Source organism: Bos mutus, chromosome 14 (genome assembly GCF_027580195.1).
Source record: "Bos mutus isolate GX-2022 chromosome 14, NWIPB_WYAK_1.1, whole genome shotgun sequence".
In the NCBI taxonomy this organism is placed as follows: Eukaryota; Metazoa; Chordata; class Mammalia; order Artiodactyla; family Bovidae; genus Bos; species Bos mutus.
This window is the reverse complement of record NC_091630.1, coordinates 8,382,698-8,404,979: the sequence shown is the minus strand read 5'-3', so window position 1 is coordinate 8,404,979 and position 22,282 is coordinate 8,382,698. Positions and strand designations below refer to the sequence as shown.

At 36.9% G+C, this 22,282-nt stretch overlaps 1 protein-coding gene across 2 annotated transcripts; it reads left to right on the top strand.

Annotated features, from left to right (window-relative positions):
• The first annotated feature begins 451 nt into the window (after positions 1–451).
• On the top strand, positions 452–22,040 carry CALB1 (calbindin 1). Of its 2 annotated transcripts, XM_005888294.3 has the most exons (11): positions 452–685; positions 1,212–1,288; positions 5,246–5,320; positions 14,339–14,422; positions 14,529–14,585; positions 18,016–18,093; positions 18,769–18,824; positions 18,914–18,953; positions 19,081–19,134; positions 20,002–20,073; positions 20,417–22,040. In XM_005888294.3, the coding sequence occupies exons 1-11, from the start codon at positions 607–609 to the stop codon at positions 20,528–20,530; spliced, it is 786 nt and encodes a 261-aa protein (XP_005888356.2). In that variant the 5' UTR covers positions 452–606; the 3' UTR covers positions 20,531–22,040. The 2 variants fall into 2 exon arrangements, with proteins under 2 accessions (XP_005888356.2, XP_070238915.1); XM_070382814.1 differs by lacking the exon at positions 5,246–5,320.
• The last annotated feature ends 242 nt before the right edge of the window (positions 22,041–22,282 follow it).

Genomic DNA, 22,282 nt, shown 5'->3' with positions numbered 1-22,282 from the left:
ACACACACAATATAAGCATCCTTTATGTAGTTCTACCCTTCATTAACTTTCCTCTTCCATCTGCAAATCAAAACCTCTTCACACACGATATTTCACTATAGTCTTCGGAAATAAGATTCCTTTCAGACATGAGAATGTGGAGGGAAATGAGTATTTTCTGCAACCAGTCTGTAAGCTAAGGATTTCCCACCACCTGCTGCTTTCTGCACTTCACAACTAGTGCTCCAGCTCGCTTTCCTGGGAGGAGAGGAGGAGACGGGAAGGGAGGGGTGGAAGGTTGCTGCGAGCAAGAGGCGGGATTGAGGGATGGGAGGCCGGGGCAGGCGTGGCCCGGCCCGACTGCGGGATAAATACCGAGAACGGGAGCCCGCGCGCAGAGAGGACTCCCGGGGACGCCTGAGCCGAGCAGCACCGAGGACAGCGACTGGCGGCGCCCGCGCCCTGAGTTCCCTTCTCCTGCAGCCCGGGATTTCTTCTTACACACACACACAGACGTCCACACTCGCGCACGTGCACAGACACACGCGCACCTATACCCTGAGGTTCTCACCCCACTTCAGCGCTGACACGCGCATACTCCACGCAGACCACCCACTCCGCTCTACGATGGCAGAATCCCACCTGCAATCATCTCTGATCACAGCCTCACAGTTTTTTGAGATCTGGCTTCATTTCGACGCTGACGGTGATTATCTTTTATCTTTTTAATTGTTTGAAGAACCTTGTCCCACCCTCTTCCCTTCCTTGAGCCTCCTGATCCGATTATCCTTCATTTCTTTTCTTTGCTTCTTCCCCCATCTCCCTAATCTCTCTCCAGTTGGCTGCCAACCATGAACTTTAAAGTTTGTGTGTTGTTTCTATGTTACCCCAAAACCTTCAAAGTTTTTTTTTTTTCTCTCTCTCTCTCCAAGGATGATACTAATAGAAGGTGGGGGGTTGGGGTGGAGGGCAGCGACAGCGAGAGAGACCCTACCCTGCAAAATTTCTATGGCTACACTCATCAACCCAACCATCCTCCTTTGCCCTTAGTGGGTCTCTCCCAGGAGGGGACCACTGCCCTGTCGTGTATCTTTTGCGGGTTAATCAGTAATCAATATTGAGGCCAAGATGGGACCTCTCCAGTGGCCGGAAAATAGCTATTGTGGAAATTGAACGGGGAAGAAACTTAAAAGTGAAATGTCTGATAACTGGGTGCTTCTTTGTCTTTACAGGAAGTGGTTACCTGGAAGGAAAGGAGCTTCAGAATCTGATTCAGGAGCTCCAGCAGGCGCGGAAGAAGGCTGGTTTGGTAGGTTGAAGTTTGCAAGGGAGGAAAGAGACCTTTGTCCTTGAATAAATATTCTAGCGTTCTCATAAAGAGCTAGCGAAATCAAATGGTTTCCGGGGACGTACACATTTATTTACTGAGAAGGGGAGAAAGAGTGCCTTTTGAAATTGTGTAGGAAGAAAGAGAGGGAGAAGGAGGGGGAGACACAGAGACAAAGGAGAGAGAGAGAGAGAAATTCCTTAAAGGGAAAAAGCCTTACCATATGAAATCAGAGCGTTTAAAAGATTGTATACTTGTATTTTAATAGTACTTAAAAGGAAAGTGTGGGTGAGACCTGTTAGCAGATCACCACCTCTTCTATTGAGTTCAGTTAGGTAATTTTTAACCTCTCTTTAATAGCCTGAAAAGTAAACGAGTAGAAATACATTTCTGCCCCTTGGAGGTCAGGAAACCAATCTGTAGATTATGGATCTCTTATTCTATTGCCAATTATTATTCTTGTAATGTTGATGTGGTTGGAGTGAGGAGAAAATGTCCTTCCTCACTGGGGGAAATTTGTACAACTTTGCAACATAACAATGAGCAGGAAATTTAGCAAAAAGGGAGTTCATTTCTGTTGCGAGGAAGAAAATCAAAAGTTAGAGATGTAAAATGTAATTTTAATAACTTCACACATCTTAAACAAGCAAAGTGATTCTCTAATGGGAAACAATTAGTGGGATTTTGAAAATAATCTATATTTGTGATTTAAGCTATCAGTTAATTTTTACTAATTATGAATAGCTTCCTTTAGGCATAAATTAGCCTGTTAAGAAAATATATTGTCAGCATAGAGATTTCACATTATATGTATACATATAATATATGAAGATACAAAGATATATCTTTAGAGGAAAATATAATTGTGTGAGCTTTTAGCAAATCACCACCTCCAGCACTGAGTTATATACATAATAGTTAACAGAGGAGCCTGGCGGACTGTGGCCCACAGGATCACAAAAAGTTGGACAAGACTGAGAAGAATGGCCATATATATATATATATACATATAATTCACTAATAGTCACCTTTTTGTTCTATCTAAGTTGAAAATTGAGTGGCACACATCTCTGTACAACATATTAAAATAACGCCTAGCCCTCCAGGCTCCTCTGTCCATGGGATTCTCCAGGCAAGAATATTGGAGTGGGTTGCCGTGCCCTCCTCCAGGGGATCTTCCTAACCCAGGGATTAAACCCAGGTTTCCTGCATTGCAGTTGGATTCTTTATGCCACCAGGGAAGCCCAAGAATAGTGGAGTGGATAGCCTATCCCTTCTGCAGGGGATCTTCTCAACTCAGGAATTGAACAGGGGTCTTCTGCATTGCTGCAGGCGGATTCTTTACCAGCTGAGCTACCAGGGAAGCTCCAAAAGAATGCCAGAGGACACCAAAATGATTTATAATGCATTAAAAGCTATCAGTTGCTAAAATCCAATGATTTAAATAAAATTTATTTAAAACCAGAGAGCACTCTGGGATCCTGGGTCAGGAATATACCCTGGAGAAGGAAATGGCAACCCACTCCAGTATTCTTGCCTAGAGAATCCCATGGACAGAGGAGCCTGGTGGGCTACAGTCCATGGGGTCACAAGGAGTCAGGCACAACTGAGCACGGCACACGGCACTCTGGGAATTGTTTTACCCAGATTTGATGTTACATAAATTTGAAAGTGTAATAGGATGGGATCAAATAAAATTGAAAATGTATTATATACTGTCTCCATACCATCTTATACATTACCGTGTACATAAATTCATGCAATACTATCATTATAGATCTATATATCTTTGACTAATAATACAAAACATTTTCTTCTACAGTTAAAATATATATATTTAAAATATCTGGTTGAGAAATCTTACTTACCATAAAATTTCTAATTAAAACCTTTAAAGATGTTTCCACCAGCTAAATGATTATATTTTAATTTTCCTAGAAGTAATTTTAATATTTATTTTCAGCTTAGAAATTCAGATATTTAGAAACTCTATACATGTTTTCAGATATTTCTTTTCCTCTTCCCATTTTAATATATATACTTTTTGTAAACAATGACTTCATCTTAGTCTTTTTTAACTTTTAGATCTTAATTATTTTTTTCTACTGCTAAATTTCCAATCTTAGAATATTGGAAGATGGTATTGTTGGATTATAATCCAATAATACCAAATCTGAGCACAGGTTCAGGATTATATCAAGTTGCTTAACAGCTTGATTATTGTAGTATAGGTTTGAATGGTTAAAATCTAAATCAAGGTATGAATTGAAACATTCATGTACTAGACAAATATTTCACTACTGGCCTCACTGTATTAAATCAACTTTTATCTATTTTTTCTTCTCTTTATTTTTAGAACTTAAAGGTTGAACTTATAAACCAGGTTTCTTTGCATTTCTAGCAATAGGATAACAGATTTTACTGTATTAATGGAAAAATTGTTTGGCTTAGCATATTAATAATGTGAAATTTCAAAAATTTCACTAATATTAACTGTAGGTGAATATAACATTAATGAAATATCATAACTTAATATACTTTCAGAACTAGCATTTTTCACTAAACAGTCTCTAAATTTACATTTATTTTTTATAAAGCTTTAACTTATTATCGTTATCATTGTAATTATGTTTTGCACTGTTTAAGGTAATAAAGGTAGGTTGAAATTAATCCATATTGGAAGAGGTTTTTTAAGCCTATTTTAAGCTGCTTAATTACTATTTGTTACCTTCTATTAAAGATATTTACGTTTAACCAAAGTAGGATTTTGTAACACTAGTAATAATAATATTCAGCCTCAGTACAACCCTCAAACTCTGTTAAGCTATTTATCCCTAGAGCAAATGTGTGTGATAGATACTATCACCATCTTGTTCGTTATGATAAAAACTGAAACCTTAATTTACTTTTCCAAGGACACAGAATAGGACATTCATAAAGGCTGACCTATTTTACATCAGCTGCAGTTAATGCAATAGGGCTATTTTAAATGGGCTATGTTGAAGACCCAAGGGTATAAAATCCAACTTCCTGAATACTAGTTCTATCTATGTACAGGTCATTAGTTTACAGTTCAGAGCTATCCATTCTGTCAATATGTGAAGAGGTTATGTAAGCAATAGAATAGATTGAAAAAGATAAGTCAAACGAGATGAAAGCTTTCACTTTGTCCCTCTTCAATAATCTTCTGTACATAACTAAATGGAAACAAGAATATCCTCTTGGTAGAAAATGGAAACAAGGAAACACTGGAGAACTACTCCCTAAATTCCTCTTGGAAACAAAGATCTTCAGTGTATACAATCAGTGATCCAAACTAAGGTCATCAGTGTCGCGTATTTCTAATGAAAGTACAAATCGGTCAGGTCATTTTTGTTAATTTGACACAAATTTTTCTGATTTTTAATTTGTAAGAACATTTCCAGCTTCTTCCACACTGGAAACTTTCTTTGTTTAAAAATGAGTTGCTTTTGAACATTCACATTTGCTTGTCCAAGATGAAAACACAATATTAACTTCCATGGATAAAGCGTGTTATAATAAGGAAAATGTTATAGAATAATTAGTGCAGCAATATAAAATAATCTTCCCCAAAGCAAGTAATGTTAAGGTGCATTCATGAGGATCACTATATTTAAATTCACTAAAGGTTATGAACAGAATAATTCTGACTACATTTTTAAAGGATAACATATTCTCAAAACTAATAATAGAAGTTAAATCATAATGACTGATTCAGAAATTATGTCTTTCATTTCAAACCAGTAAAACTGGTGCATCAGCTACATCCTAATTTTCATGAAAAGGTTAATCAATATGCATAATTCTAAATGATTCTAATTCCAGTTTTTCTTTGTAACAAGTTATTAACATGATAACAAACATACTGTTTGTTTTTTTTAAAAAACCTTCTTCTTACCTGGCTTGTTATAATTTTAGGAGTTATCACCTGAGATGAAAACTTTTGTGGATCAGTATGGACAAAGAGATGATGGAAAAATAGGAATTGTAGAGGTAAGGAATTTATGCATTGTTCTCATATGGTTTTAATAAGTGAGCTTTTTGAAGTTGTATTCAACTCAAACATGATAAGCAAAACCTGTTCTAAGAGGCTTATTTTACTTAAGTAACATGCTATCTTTTGTTCAGAGATATAAAATCAAAAACTGCTCAGAAATGAAACAGACCTAAGAATTTTCATAATCCAAGCCAAAATTGAATATATTATGAAACTAAGACCTAAAGAAGTCAAATGATTTGTCTCTGGCTGTGCAACTGTCTGCTGGCCTTGGGGCGGTTAGAGACTCAAGTTCCCACCTCTGGATAAGTACTCATCCCATTACCTTACCAGCCTCAGTCCAATAAAATGCTAACTAAGAACACAGTTCACTGGTATTTCTTATTAATAGTGTAGACTTTTCTGTTAGAAAATAAAATGAACTATTTGCAGGCCCTAAAGATGATATCATGGCAAAAAGTTGCATCTTGTTTTCTGAAGTTCCATTTTAAATTGCCAGTTGGCCATGTAAAAACACAAGAACTTAAAGTGAGTGAATGCATAGGTATTTCTTTTGAGTCTTTAAAAGCTGAAACTTCAGTGTCAAATCTTATCTTTTCCTAGTGAGGACAACTTTTTTGTCTATGAATCAAGGAAGCAAAACTTTGACTATACATTAACTCTTTTGCATTCTTCAGATATGTGAAACAGTACTTTTACTTTTATAAAATCTAATGTCTTAGCTACTTTCTTTATCTCTGCAACCCATTAAAGAAATTGAGTGGATAATTTTGTCCAGAAAAATTAATAAGGTCATAGTTTAAAATATATCAAATAATAGGCATAATTATGTTCTTTATATAATGTTCCTAGTGTATTAGATTGTGAAGTATTCTTAGTCATAATTTACCTTTGATTCAGAGAACTAACCTGGTTTTCAAAAATTGATGTTATAGGACACCAGTGATGTCAATGTGAAATATACTTATTTTTAAACAGCTACTACAAATAGAGTTAAAGAAGGACATACTATTATTATCTTTGTAATTAAAATATTCCCCTGGAGTATACACTTTTCCCTTTGCCTATGCATAACTCATTACTATATAAATAGATAAATTAATAGTAATGGGACTTATAGATTGACATAGAAGCCAACTAATCAAGATATGAATCATCAAGGATAAGAAAATAACATTGAAATGAACATAAATGAGATGACATAAATCTAATTATTCAGAACTAGTCAGAAATTCTGAAATCAGTGAAATTATAGATGTGGCTATTTGAGAGTTTGGCATACTTTGTAATTCTAGTACAGGAAAGACTGTCATCTTATATTTAATGTATTTAACCTTAAGGACTCCAATGGGCTCAGCTATTTTAAATTTCTTCTGTGACCCTAGGTTGTTAACAGTAGCACAAAAAGCATGGATCTGATTCACATAGATTCTATATTTTTAAAAGGATAAGATGAAAAAAGCGATTTTGAATCTATATTTTACTGTATATTATATGGGATAATGATTTATGAAGTATTATTTGAGGTCTAATTTGAATGAGAAGCTAGGAGTTATTACCAAATACATTTTCCTAGAGATTTGATGTAAGGAATTTCCACAGAAGTTTGGGAAAGAAACTGTTACATGAAAGAAAAGGATTTCTGTGTGGGGAAAGATAGAAATAGTTAACAGAAGAGAATGAAGAAGTTAATGAAGACCGAAATGAAGACTTGAGGAACTTTTATAGCAATAACAGTAAGAAAGAGAATTTTCATTTATTTGTATGACATTACACAAACGTGGAACCCACTCCAGAATTCTTGCCTGGAGAATCCCTTGGACAGAGGAGCCTGGAGGGCTATAGTCCAGGCCTAAGAGTTGGACACGACTGAGGGGACTGAGCACACACACAATTATTGAGTGTTTTCAAACACGTGATCTCATTTGATCCTCATAATAACAAAATAAATTTATAGTTGAGGAAAGCTGTAGCTTAAATAGAATTTCAGCCGCTTTCCTCTAAACCACTCAGCCTTTTTTTTTTTTTTGCAATTAATAATCCACATATTTTCTGCATTAAAAGAAAATATTTTCAAGCTTCAGTTCATTGGTTACTTATGGCAAGGCTTAAATTTAGCCTGGCTGAACAGGGATGCACAAAGTATAGAGAAGTTATTTGACCCAATCACTTGAAGTATGATTTGGGAACCACTTTCAATCAGCAAAAGGACTTCCCTGGTGGCTTAGAGGGTAAAGCATCTGCCTGCAATGCAGGAGACCCGAGTTCAATCCCTGGGTTGGGAAGATCCCCTGGAGAAGGAAATGGCAACCCACTCCAGTACTCTTGCCTGGAAAATCCCATGGAGAGAGGATCCTGGTAGGCTACAGTCCATGGGGTCTACAGTCCAAAGAGTCAGACATGACTGAGAGACTTCACTCACTCACTCATTCAATCAGTGAAAGCAGAAAGAGTTTAAAAGAAGAGAAGTTAAACACATAAGACTTAATTAGAAAGTTTAATTATTCCAGGACATGGAACTTTTTGCTGCATGGGACCCAGAGGAAAAGCTAGCCAAGATTTCTCACTTTAAGGGTAAAGAAACTGAAGCCCAGAAAGGTTGAATGATGCGTCTAAGGTCCCACTGGCAAGGAGTGACAGAACATTTATACAGGTCTAGATCTGACTCTGATTCCAGAATTCTTTTTATTGATCAGAGTTATCAGCCAAGACGAAGGAAGTGAGGAGGGTCCGTACTTGGAGAAACAAGAAGGAGAGAATGGGGGAACAGGGAAGAGATTGCTGCCATAGTTCACATGCAGGTTGATTGTATTTAACCTAGTTAAGGAGGACGGATAGGAAAAAAGGAGATTCCGAAAAATCATTGGAAAAAAGGAATTGAAAGCTACAGATTACATGTACAAAATGGAGGAGAGTGGGGAATGCCTGAATTTATAATATGCCCTCTAGTGTCACCAGTAAGTTGTATTAAATCAAGTTCACCCTTTCTGTTTTCCAATCTGACATATATCACTTGCTAAGAAATCCTATATATAACATGGAACATAAATACATGAATTTCAGCCAGCTTTGAAAGAATGAAAAAAACCCAGGTTTTCCAAAATTTATAATAGTTTACAGATTCCCATCCGCTCACATCAAGTATACCATAACTTTCACTTTCAAAGGGAAAAGAGATTAGATTTGCTTATGTATTGCCCGCTTAGTAGGTGTATTCAGGGGCTCATCAAAATCTAATCAAAGTAAACCAAATGGTATTTATGTGGTAGTTTGCTTTCCAGGTCAAATTGACTTGGCTCTAATTGAAACGTGTTGTTCAAAAAAACAGAAAATATAGTGGTTAACTTTCAAACTTCTGTTTTAACGAAGTTGCCTGACACTTTCCAACAACATGCTGTTACTACCTAGACATGTGAAAACGTGTAAAAAGAAGGGTAATGTACAAATATGCTTTCTTGTGAACTTTTAAGTTTCATGTCTTTTAAATAAATTTTCAAATTCACACAAATACAGCTTGATATAAAGAGATTGTTGATACAAACTCAAAACAGGAACTCTGAAATTCTGAGATAATTTAACAAATACCATGACAGTCAAATGTTCTAAATTTATTCAGACTAATAGCTCTATTGCAGAGAAGATTGATTAAAATAGTCAAAGAGGGAGACTGAATGATTTAGCAGATAATAGAAATTCCGTCTCTGGTGCTCACATTAAGTATAGATGTTTCCCTCAGCTGGATGTCAAATCTGCAAACTTTTCACCTGATTGCCTGAGCACTGTGTGAGAAAACAGTGTCCTCTCGAGTTTTTCTGTGTCTATTTGTCCAGGTCAGTGCATCCACCGGAAAAAAATAGATTGGAAAGCTATTTCAGTTGTAAAATTGTAATAACCCTCCCAGGGCAGCAGGCATTTTTCTGGACTTTCCTTCTTTTCTTGATAGTGGGATTTGAGCATGCAAGTTTAACCATAATAAATGTAATTTTGTAAATAGTAAGCTAATTTTCTACCTCAGGCTTCCCTGGTGATTCAGTGGTAAAAAATTCACCTGCAATGCAGGAGGCTTGCAGGAGATGAGGGTTCAATCCCTGGGTCAGGAATATACCCTGGAGGAGGAAATGGCAACCCACTGCAGTATTCTTGCCTGGAAAATTCCAAGGACAGAGGAGCCTGACGGGCTACAGTCCATTGGGTTGTAAAGAATTGAACATGCCTGAGTGACTAAGCATACACAGTTTTCTACTTCAGAGTTTGGGGAAATGACTGACAATAAAACCTGATTTAGAACTTCATTCTTGATAGATTTTTAAAATAGTTTATTAAGACTGAAGATTTTAATGGAGGGTGATAGTTAAAGGACAAGAGTCTCAAAATCAAAAAGTCAGACTGATTTCAAATCTGGCTCCAACTGTAAGCTATGTGATAGCAGGTCATTTACCATCTCTGAGCCTCTGTTTCCTTGGTTGTGAACACAGATGACATGAATATCAACATCAGGTAACACATGTCAAAAATAGACAAGCCCTAGTACACTATAAAAACTAAGTAAATGTACTTGCTATTATTATTAAAAATAAAAGTATTTCATTAGAAAATCTTTGCCATTTTTCTTAATGTCAATCTTTTCCCCATTCTTACAACTTGTCAAATTCGAATTATTAAATTCAACTAGCCTTTAAAAAACGGAGAAGGCAATGGCAACCCACTCCAGTACTCTTGCTTGGAAAATCCCATGGATGGAGGAGCCTGGTAGGCTGCAGTCCATGGGGTCGCTAAGAGTTGGACACGACTGAGCGACTTCACTTTCACTTTTCACTTTCCTGCATTGGAGAAGGAAATGGCAACCCACTCCAGTGTTCTTGCCTGGAGAATCCCAGGGACAGGGGAGCCTAATGGGCTGCCGTCTATGGGGTCGCACAGAGTCGGACATGACTGAAGCGACTTAGCAGCTTAGCAGCAGCAGCCTTTAATTTGTGTGAAAAGATTATTTGCCTTTTAAATTTCCCAATTTCCTGGACTCACTTCTCACTGGCTAGAAAAATATTTCTTTGGCTTCCAAACCAAGAAAGTAAATGTTTTACTAATATGTGTCGAAAGAATCTAACGTGCACCAAGATTGTCTTCAAATATATACCTCATTCATTTATATTTCTTGTAAAGTTGTCCTTCACGTGTTCTCTCCCAGCACCTAGAGTGTAGCTTTACCACTGTAGTTATCTCTTGCTTTGAAATTGTCTGAAACAAAATTTTTAATTATCTGCCTCCCTGTAAAGTTCTTACTGTCAGTGACTATGAATCCCCAGCCTGCAGTCCAGTGCCTCATAGGTACTGAATCATGGCCACATGAGCCACAGCAAGGGATTTCAACCTAATCCAAAACATAGTCAAGAGCTCCATATTATGGCTAGTAATAGAAGAGAGGTGGTAAAGATCCCTGTCCTGGGACAGGTTGGTTCCTTTGGGGACCATATCTGAGCTGAAGAGAAGCAATGAGGAAGTTTATTAGGAAGTGCTCTTGGAATCAGTGCCTGTCCGAGGGAAATAAAAGAACAAAGCTGGGCAGAGTGAGACGTTGGGCTGTGAAACAGTCTCAACTTTGGCTGACCCTACAGTGAGCTCTGAACTGGGACAACCCTTGGGAGATGTCCCAAGTTTTGAGTGAGAGAGCAAGGTTTTATATCCCTATGTGCATCTTGGGAACATAGGTCTTGTCAGCCCAGGTAATCTCCCAAAGAGACCTGACAGCTGAGACCACGACAACACCCCCAGCGCCTAAGAGAACTCTGGATGGCAGTCACAGTGGCCACCCCAACCCCTATCCACTGCTTAGTAGCAAGCTATTTGAATTCTCGCAGCCTGTGCTGACCCTGGATAGTCAACTGCCTTCATTTATTGGTTGAGTAAAATATCTATGGAAATTCTTGCAGGTGCCAGGCAAAGAAACATTAATTAAGTCACAGACCCTTTCCTCTAGATGTACATAGACTGAAACAGAAGACAGGCAAGTAGAGAGAAATTTTTGCCTCCCCACTCTCAGTGACAAGCAAGCAATTTTCATAAAAGAAGCTTTGAAAGATTCTCCTAGTAGCCACAGTTACCTGCCTTCCATTCATTTCTCTGCTTTTCTTAACTCTCTTCTCCAACTTATAATAAAGTTTTGAGAGTTTATAAAAAAGCAGGCTGGTGGACTGAAAATTAAGAAATCACCAATAATCTTGGAACAAGTAATACAGGCTACTACTGTTGACAAGAGTGATTTAGCAAAAGAGAGGCAACAACAGCCCTACTTAACAGCTTCTATAAAAGACCTCAGTCACATTGTAGATGTGGTATTAGAGTCAACAGCTGGGGAGTTACGGCACCCAGCTCTGAAATTTGAATATTGATTCATATGCTTTCCCCAGTGGTCCATTGATTAGGACTAAGTGCTTTCACTGCCAAGGGTCTGGGTTCAATCCCTGGTCCAGGAACTAAGATCCCACAAACCACATGACATGGCAAAAAATACTCAAAAGATGATTTGTTATGTTATCTGTTTGTTGTGAAGGGGCTTCCCTCATAGCTCAGTCAGTAAAGAGTCTGCCTGCAATGTGGGAGACTGGGGTTTGATCCCTGGGTTGGGAAGATCCCCTGGAGAAGGAAATGGCAACCCACTCCAGTATTCTTGTCTGGAGAATCCCACGAGGAGTCTGGCGGGCTACAGTCCATGGGGTTGCAGAGAGTCAGACACAACTTAGAAACTGAGCACATAGCCACATCCTCTCTACACATACTTACTTCTTTCTTAGTGGCTGGTTTGTCTTCTGACAGTGTTTTATGTGTTTAAGACTCATTACTAACATCTATAAAATATGATGGTACTATATTGAATTTAACATTAACAGTTCAATTAAGTTAAAAGATTGACTATGTTGCATGTAGATATAATATGTATTTTATTATAATTAAACCAAGTAGGACCAAAATAGTGGGTGAAGAAATATACATTTATACTAAACATAAAAAGCAATTTTGCCATCTCTATATTGGACATTCTTAGAGACCTCTGAACTTCATGCAAGTTACGTAAAGTTTGATTTTTGAAACAAAAGAGGTTAAAATTTCCCTACTTTTACATGTGGTCATTGCTTGCTAGCTCAGTCTTCTAGTTTTTCGGTTCTTATCTATTTCGTGGGTTTTGATAAATAGATTTTTAAATAAAAATTATTATTTTGTTCAAAACAATGTACAGTAATTTTGAAAATCCAAGCAATATAGAAAATCACAACAAAGATAAAAAATATGCTCACTACAAATCATGTTAAGTAGGTACTTTTAATGAAGTAAAATTATTAACCAAATCCAAACATTTATGTCAAGCACCTAACATGTTGAGTACCACACTAAGTATTCAGGGGATGCAGACAAAGAATAGTCTTTGCCCTCCTGAAATGGGTGGGTTATGGGTAGGTCTACCAATAGCTTACAATGGGGTATCTGACAATTTACATACCAGTAAAGAAAGAGTTGGCATTGGCTATTTTCTGTTTCCTAAATTAATGCTTGCATTAATGCATAACCATACTATTGACCTTTGGAAATAAGAAAATGTTTTCTGATAGTCATACCAAACATCCTAATAAGATATCTGGCTCTGCCCCTTCATTTCATCCCATTATTAGTGCCTGAATGATTCTAATTTGAAATATTATTTCAAAGATCTAAAAATAAGATGTTAAAGGACATATACAGCATAAAGAAGCTGAGGTTACTTGCATATAAGATAGAATGATACATTTTATATTTAAAATTTTTAAATGGACCTAAAAGGACAATATGGTTTTTTTAAGTGTGAGTCTGTTCTATAATTTGGTAGACTTTTGGCATTTATGCTGACCTAAAGGTTAATCTAGACCACGGGTTTTTTAGTTTAAAATTCACAGATGAGGGTCCCTGCCTGTACTTCAGGGATTCATCAACTTCTGGAAATTAGATGAAATATAGTGTTTAGGTTCATTCTTTAATGGTGAAGACACAGTGATTCTAACAGATTCTCAAAGTCATTTTGAACCCAACACATTTAAGAGACACTGGTTTCTATTTCAACTCCTCATTTTAAGTGATGAGCATGCTAAGTTCCAGAAATGGCTGAGGGAGTTGCTGGGGACCACAGCTAATTAGCAGCTGCCCAGGAATAGAGCACACACCTTCATTAGGACATCAGTCCAGCTCCCACATTCCCTGCGCACAATAGATAGATTGTATTCGTCCTAAAATGGGATCTGGAGTCCTTCTTTCCACCAAAAAAAAAGGAGCATTGAAGTTACAAAATGAGATCTTAGGAGAAATGTCATCGGGTCATTCAAGGGAGATCATCAAATAAAATTTAAGCCCTGGACTCAAGCAACAGATGTCCTTTTAGCAGACACCAAACATTTGAGAACTGATATTCCCTATTACCATTCAGTTTCCACTGTTCCCTGTAAAGTGTCCTTTTCCATCTCTCTTCCTCTTGTTTTACAATTGTCCTTAGTTTATATTCCATTGCATCTCTTAATAAGCTTTCTCCTTCGACTTTCAGAATTCATTTTTTGCCTTCTGTCCTCTCTGCTACATTCATATCTCTCAGCTTCTTCTCTTATGAAATGTATGGCCCCACGTGTGCCATCTTCTGGGCCTTCACAGGAAAAGACCTGATCTGGGGCACAGGAAAGATGCAGGGGTCGAGCCAGCGGCATGAGTCTGCTTGTGTGTCTAGCAGACGAGAAGTGTCAGTCACCCTTCCCTGCACTCCCTAGGCATGCTTGCTGCAGCCTCCTCCCTGACCTGAGAACCGGTCCCTCAAAGGGCAGCAAGCCCTGCAAAACACGATGGCACTTTGTAGGGACAAAGTATCCGAAAGGGAAAATCGATTGCCATGTTTCTCCTCTCCTAGTTTTCTGGGTAATAAAATCATGGTCAAGCACAACTAAGAGCAGGAAATGAGAGAGACTTGCTTTCAAGCTCCTCACACCAGCTTCTTCGATCTTTTCCAGTTGGCTCATGTGTTACCCACAGAAGAGAACTTCCTGCTGCTTTTCCGATGCCAGCAGCTAAAGTCCTGTGAGGAATTCATGAAGGTATAGGAAACCTTTGTCACTGAGTGATATCTTCAGATATCTGAAAGTGGGGGAATTGTGACCTTTTCTAATGTGTTTGGTCTTCCTTATCCAAAATTACTTACAGACATGGAGAAAATATGATACTGATCACAGTGGCTTCATAGAAACTGAGGAGCTTAAGGTAAGCAAAGAAAAATGTGTACATTTTTCCCTTTCAAATGCAATTATGAGTTTTGTGGGTTTTTTAAAAAAAAACTTCCCACAAAAGAAACTAACGTTAAGCAATGGCACATTTTCATCCACTCTTCCACGTGGTTAATAAAGTACCACATCAAAAAAGAGACTTCAAGTACCTTTTGAAATTCTGTTCAGCAGCTGGCATTTTCTGTGGTGTGTACCAATTGTTAATAAGGGATAGATAGATGATAGATAGATATATAATGGTACACTAAGCCAAATAAGTCAGATTATTTTCATTAAAATTTGACATTTTACCTTATAAATTAAACAACTATATAGATTTCCCTTTAAAGATAAAGAAACAACTATTGGACACCAGTTGTATGCCAGGCACTTTATACACATCTTATTTAACCTTTATGTGAGTTCTGTGGGATTAATGTTACTGCAGTAAGGAAAAAAGTGAAGAGAAGTTAAGTGATGAACTGAAGTCTACACGGAAACAGGACATTGAGCTGTGATCTCTGAACTAGTTTGCTTCCAAGACTCCAGGCTTACAAAGTCCTAATATAATCAAATTTCTGAAAAACTGTAACTTTGGAAATGAATTTATCAATTCGTATCTCAGAAGCGTACATAGGAGCTGGTAGGAGAGGAGGAAGATAGGAAGGAAAAGGTAAAGAGATCTGAAATCAAGTCTTGTCTATGGACAAATGTCTTTATCATTCTGCCTCACTTTTTCATTCTTTATATGAGGGTAATAACACCTACCTTTCAATTTATTGTGAGGCTCAAGTAAGATGTTGCATCTGAGAGGTTTTGTGAAATACAGGTACAATATAAATTATATTATTCATGAACTCAATAATTTACTAGCCTTTCAGAAATACAAAACCATCTCTCATTTTTTAAAATTGACCTCAACACTTCTCAGTTTGAAAGACTCTATTTTCTCTATCTTTAGGATATAGAGTAACTAGAAGGGAAACAAATTAATAATTAATGAGCACCTGCTATGTGGCAGGCATAATACTAGATGCTTAACATGTATTTTAACATTTAATCCTCAAAGAAAATTTGCAGGGGAGGTATTATAATTCCCATTATACAAACAAACACACTGAAATTCAGAGAAATTAGATAATTTCTCAAGAGTACTCAGCTGCTCGGGAAGAGAACCTGGCTTTGGCCACAGAATATCTGATAATAGCAATGATTTTCTTTCCCACAACATCAAAAGTTTTCAGCTTTAGTCACTAAGAGTTACCTCTTCTGCTGTTCTGTAGGGAAACAGGAATATCAAACATGGTTTCCCGGTCGTAATTGAACATCGTCTGAGTTACGCGTATTTGTATAATGGAGGGCTTCCCAGGTGGCACTCGTGGTAAGGAACCTGCCTGCCAGTGCAGGAGGCTCAAGAGATGTGGGTTCAGTACCTGGGTCGGGAGGACCCCCTGGAGGCGGCCACAGCAACCCACTCCAGTATTCTTGTCTGGAGAATTCCATGGACAGAGGAGCCTGGCAGGTTACAGTCCATAGGGTCACAAAGGCTGAAGCTACTTAGCACACATGTATAATTGCAAAATCGTTAAAGCACGTGGGACTAACAACACTTAGAAATGTAAACATTTTTCACGTGAAATCAACAAAAACTATATTTTTCACAAATTTGTAATTCAGCAACCCACAAGGTGACAGTTAAATTATTGTGTTTTTATTCCACTGGACCAAAAAAATTCTTTTAAAAATCATTTCAAGTTTATAAAGAAACTTTAGCTCATTTCCAATACTGACCTTCTTTGTTCTAAATTTTATTCTCAGAAGAGATTCTAAATAGAAGTACTTCTGTCTGGGGAATTTTGAAGATAAGTTGGCATTCTTTTTTAATGGATCTTTCAAGAAAGCTAATTTTAAGATTCCATAATGGAGTAAAACATTGCTTGCTCTCAGACATGACTTTGAATCTCAGCGTCCTGAAGTTTCTCCCAGGCTATTTTTGTGACCACCATTTTAGTCTCTGATGAGGATTTTTAACCCAATTAGTCTCTGACAAAAGCCTCATATGGTTCAAAAATAAAATTCATCCCCAACAGATAACTTTGAATTTTTCATGCTTCACTTTGAATTTTAAGTGGAATGTTTGAAGTGAAAATAAAATTATGAAACCAAGAAAAAAGTCTCCATTGAAAATAATGAAGTTAAATCATCCCAGCAGAACTAGAAAATTTGGGAGGGAGATATATGACAGCAAAGCTGAAGAAACCCAATCCTTCAATAATGTCTTAACATATCAGCTCAGTTTTCCATAATTGCAGTAATTCATTTTTCTGAACAAATAAAGAAGTTGCAAATGAACAGCACTAGACAAAGTGAAAAACTATTATATTCTTAAGTACTTACATTGTCATTTATATGGCAAGGTTTTGAAAGCTTTTATTTGATTTATTTCTGTGGTAGAAAAATTAAAATCACTCCTAAACTTCAACTGTCAAATTAATAATCATCTTTTTTTTCATCCTTCCCATATTAATTTCTACTTTGGTGTGATTCATATCCTTCAAGAATTAGGTAACGCCTGCAGCCAACTATTTTAGTTTGAACAGTCAGGTGAAACATTCTAACCAAGGTGCTTTGGACTGCATCAAACCTAAAAGCTAACCCAGTCTCTAGTGAAATGTGCTTCATACTGGCTATACACTGATATGGAAATACAGATTGTAAGGGCAGAAAATGCACTTGAAATTAAGGGTAGATCTCCACCTTGTATACTAATAATCATTCACATACCTCAAAAAGGTATAAGGGGGTCCATTCTGTATCTTGGGATTCCCAAGTGGCTCATAAGCAAAGAACCTGCCTGCCAGTGCAGGAGACATTAGAGACGCAGGACCGATCCCTGGAGGAGGGCATGGCAACCCACTCCAGTATTCTTGCCTGGAGAATCAATCCCATGGACAGAGGAGCCTGGCAGGCTACAGTCCATGGGCTTGCAAAAGAGTCGGACACGACTGAAATGACTTAGCACACACACATGCACAGTGTTTCTTATTTCTTGGAGAAGAATCGCATGAGTATCTGTGAAGATACCATTGGGAAGAAATGCATCCATTGGGCTGGCTGGCTTTATAAGTTTTTACTCTGATTCCTACATGGTGCACAATCTAACTTCTCTTTTAATTGAAATCATAAAAGCATAGCATACCATAGCATGGTCTGACAGATCAGTTCTCAGTAAAAGGCAGATATCACACCCGTCAAAGGCAGCGTCACTGCTGGAATGCCAAGAGGACCTCTCTTCTAATGTCCTCCTTTTATCCAGTCCTAGTCTCAAAAAGAGACTTTCGTTGTATTCCTGGGGTGTTCCATCTCAAGGCAGGCTGTGAAGAAAGCAGATTGTTATTGACGAAATTTATGTTTTTTTGTCTTAACAGAACTTTCTAAAGGACTTGCTGGAAAAAGCAAACAAGACTGTTGATGATACAAAACTAGCTGAGTATACAGACCTAATGGTAAGACTGATCTTGAAAAGATTATAGCCAAGAGCCTATGAAATATTACTGTGTTCTGGCTAATTCCCAAGACTACACAGGATGAAATGAATAAACCATGGTGTGGGCATCGTATGCACACATGAATCATTTCACTTGAAAAGTGAAATACCTACAAAGCTTCTACCTTGTAAGGCTAGCTTCAGGGCTCCGTGTATGAGCTTTTCCTTTCTTGTGGAGTTAGGTAATTTTCATCTATCAAAAGATCACTTACTCAAAAATTTATTCTGTAAGGATTTATTCATATTATCTGCTTTACTCTTTGATGCTCTAAAAGAGGAAAACAAATATTTATTTTCCTACTATTATTTGGAAAGTTTCAGGATGTGTACTGCCAGACACCATATCTCCCACATCTTGATACATATAAACACATATTTGCAAGAAAAATAAACAATGATGTTCCAGAAGTCTAGTGTAAGATCACTCTTACTCTGTTTTATATTGTTGTGATAAACTTTTGTAATTGACAAGTCATAGAATTGAAATTTTTCACTGAAAGTTTAATAAATGCTAGTTTCTAGAATTTTGCCATCTATATAGGTAATTGATTACTCAAACTTCTTTATTTTGAATTTCCTTCTCTATGCAACAAGTACTTTTTTTCAGTACAAAATAATGCCTTCTGTCTTTCAGTTGAAATTGTTTGATTCAAATAATGATGGGAAGCTGGAATTAACTGAGATGGCCAGGTGAGTTTAGGAGCTATGCAAATATAACCATTATAAGCTGACCTTTGTCAAAAATCTAATGCAATTATATAATGTTTTTCTCTCAAAAGATTACTACCCGTGCAGGAGAATTTTCTTCTTAAATTTCAGGTATTTCTCTTTTTCTCTACCATACATAATATTTCTCAAAAGGGTAAAATGTGGGATATCTGCCAAGGGAAGCACAATGAAATGTAATTGTAGCATTTTAATCTTTGCCCTCTTCTCTATCATCTAGGGAGTCAAAATGTGTGGGAAAGAGTTCAATAAAGCTTTTGAGTTATACGATCAGGTAAAAAAAAAAAAGTGTTTCTTATCTGTAATTTGATTTTTTAGAAAAATTCAGAAAAAGGGAAAAAAAGCCTCAATCTCAAGGTTATATTTAAAGAAACATGAGCTATTAAAATTACTCAGCCAATTTATTCTTGTCATAGGAAATGAATTACGTTATATCCCAAATTAGACGAATTTGATTCAAATCCCACGCTACAATTTATCTCCTGTGAACTGTGAATAAGATACCAAACTCCTCTGACCCTTAATTTCCTCATTTGTAACCAAGAGATAATAATACTCACTCCGCAGGGTGGAATGAAGATTGAGCTGGATGAAAATATCCGGCGGGGATTCTCCCACAAAGGGTATAGTGAGATCACGTGTGTGAGGAAAGGTTGGGTATGACGTCAGTAGTCAACATGCTCTGTTTCTGCTCATTTCTTTCCTCCTGGACCAAGCCAGTCCTCTGGAGACCCTAGTACAGCTCTCCCACTGCATGATGTGATAACGGCCCGCCTCTATTACAGGCCGGGAATATACTTCCCCCATGCCTATGTCCTCCCTCCATCAAAACATTTGTGATTAATTTCTTACTTCAACAAGAGGTAGTGATATTATTAACATACAGGGAAACAGTAAATGTAAAATCACTTTGAAAATTTCGAAGCATTTTACAAATATAAGGTCTGAATGAGAGGAAATTCGTATCTGTTTTGGGACTTTGGAGCAGTTCAAAATTTGAGGGTCTGACCTACAAGGTTAGTATATCTGCCAAATTTGCAGTAGGCAGATTTTCTGAGGATTTCAATTATTTCCATTTTACTACCTTTGCCTTTTTTGTGGATGAAGTTGCTTATATATTGTTTTATTACCCCTACCGTAGGATGGCAATGGATACATAGATGAAAATGAACTGGATGCTTTACTGAAGGATCTGTGTGAGAAAAATAAACAGGTAATGTCATTACCTTGCCATTTCCTTCTTAAGCAGACTTGATGGATCCATCCAGATGCAACCACACATCTACTTTGGAGAATCTACTTTAAAACTTTATAGAGGAGAAGAAGTAGATTTCAGTTCTTAACTTGATTTCATACTGGTCTGAATCAGTGCTTAACTGAGATAAATAGATTTTAAAAACAACCTTGTGATTTATTCACATTTGTATAAGAATTTAATCCAACTCTTCTTAATGGATTGGTATAACAAGCAGTTTTGTCTCATATTTTATTACTTGACAGTGGTTAATTCACTTCCATGTTTAACTGGATTGTAATACCATCTATGTCCTATTTAGGATCTGGATATTAATAATATTCCAACATACAAGAAAAGTATAATGGCTTTATCGGATGGAGGGAAGCTATACCGAACGGATCTTGCTCTCATTCTCTCTGCTGGTGACAACTAGGGTTGATGACCATGACACTTATTAGTGATACATTGTATCTAAAAAATAACTGCGCACCATAAGGATGTAGGCTGTATTTTCTTTTCTATCTGTAAATTTAACTGCATATAGATAACTATCCAAGATCTGTGGCACTCTTTTCAGTTTGCTTCTATACTCTTCATAATGTACAGTTTTTGTAACCATATGACTGAAAAGGAAGATGTCTATGCTTAGGCCAGTCAATACACTCAATTAAAAAAAAAATAACCTAACATATTCCTCCTTCCATACATGTCATTGGACAAGATTTCCCTCAAAAATCCACCAGGATTAGTCTCTAAAATCCTAGTCTCTGATGTTTGTCACTATTGAATAGAAGGATTATAAATAACAAGCTAAGTATTCTTATTTCAGACAATCTGAAGTCTGCCCAACAAAATAGTTCTAAGCTGTATTTCCAATTAGAAGAAATGTGCTTTTGCATCTAAAATACCAAACTATTAATCCATAGTTAATCGCGGCTCTATGAGGTTAATAGTCTCACTTCACTGGGCAAGATATAGTGAATCAGCAATACATCTACTGCTTGAATTCTTATCAGTCTACTGGTTCAAGTTGATTTGATGACAAGGAAAAGCAGACAATGCATAGATCTACCTAATTCTACATTTGTATTTATAAGTCTACTGTCAAAGAGTATGACCTCAACCCATTTTCTAACTGGTTTCATGTCTTGCAGCCTATAATTATTCTAGGAAACTGCTGTTTTATGTCATAGTCTATGTACTATCTGATTAAATTATATATATCACGTATCCTGGTGTTTACTTTGCATACTTCTTGGATTTTCTTTCTATGTAGAACTGTTCTTTTCCGCCCAGGGTAACTGCTGTCTCTGAAAATAATTTTTTCTAGCTATGACAGCTCTATTTTTACTACAGAAGTGAATTTTAATGTAAAATTCATAGCACCCTGATTATTGAATGTTACATCAACAATTTTGTCTATTCTGTGAATTCTGTATTTCATATTGAGATCAGCATTCAAACTAGTTCTATTTCTATCTGCAGATAGTTTCAAATGAGTTAACAAGAACATCTGAAAAGAAATGCTAATGCAGTCATTTATCTTATTTAGCAAGGGTAATTCTAAAACATTCTCTTGACACACATTCAAGCCACAGTTTCATATATTTGTAGCTAGAATATACTATACTGGTTATAGTTGACATGTAATGCTTGGTGATTTCTCATTTTTTGATTGTGAAGCAGGGAACTATGAGAGATGTGTCTCTGAAATTTATAGTTACTACCAAAGAGTTAATGGTTCTGGGTCACTTTGAATGTTGCCATTCTATAAATTCAGCACTGATTTCCTCAATTCATATAAGTAACAAAAAGTGAGGTATTTCTTTCCCCCAAGAATGAACAGAAAAGAGATTGCCAAAAAATAAAATTTATCATGTGATTTCAGTGGTAGACTGGCTTTGCTTTTAGTGTGTAAATGGAAGCACTGGTCTTAGGCTGAATTTAACTACTAAGAATAAATAAAAACAGAAATAACTTTAATAATTTCTTGTACTTCTCTTTTCTTCCTCAAAAAAGTCAATGAACACGTAACCCATGATCAATCCATGGGAAATGTAGGTTATCAAAATTATTACACGGGCTTCCCTGGTGGCTCAGATGGTAAAAAATCTGCCTGCAACACGGGAGACCTGGGTTCGATCCCTGAGTTGGGAAGATCCCCTAGAGAAGAATGGCAACCCAT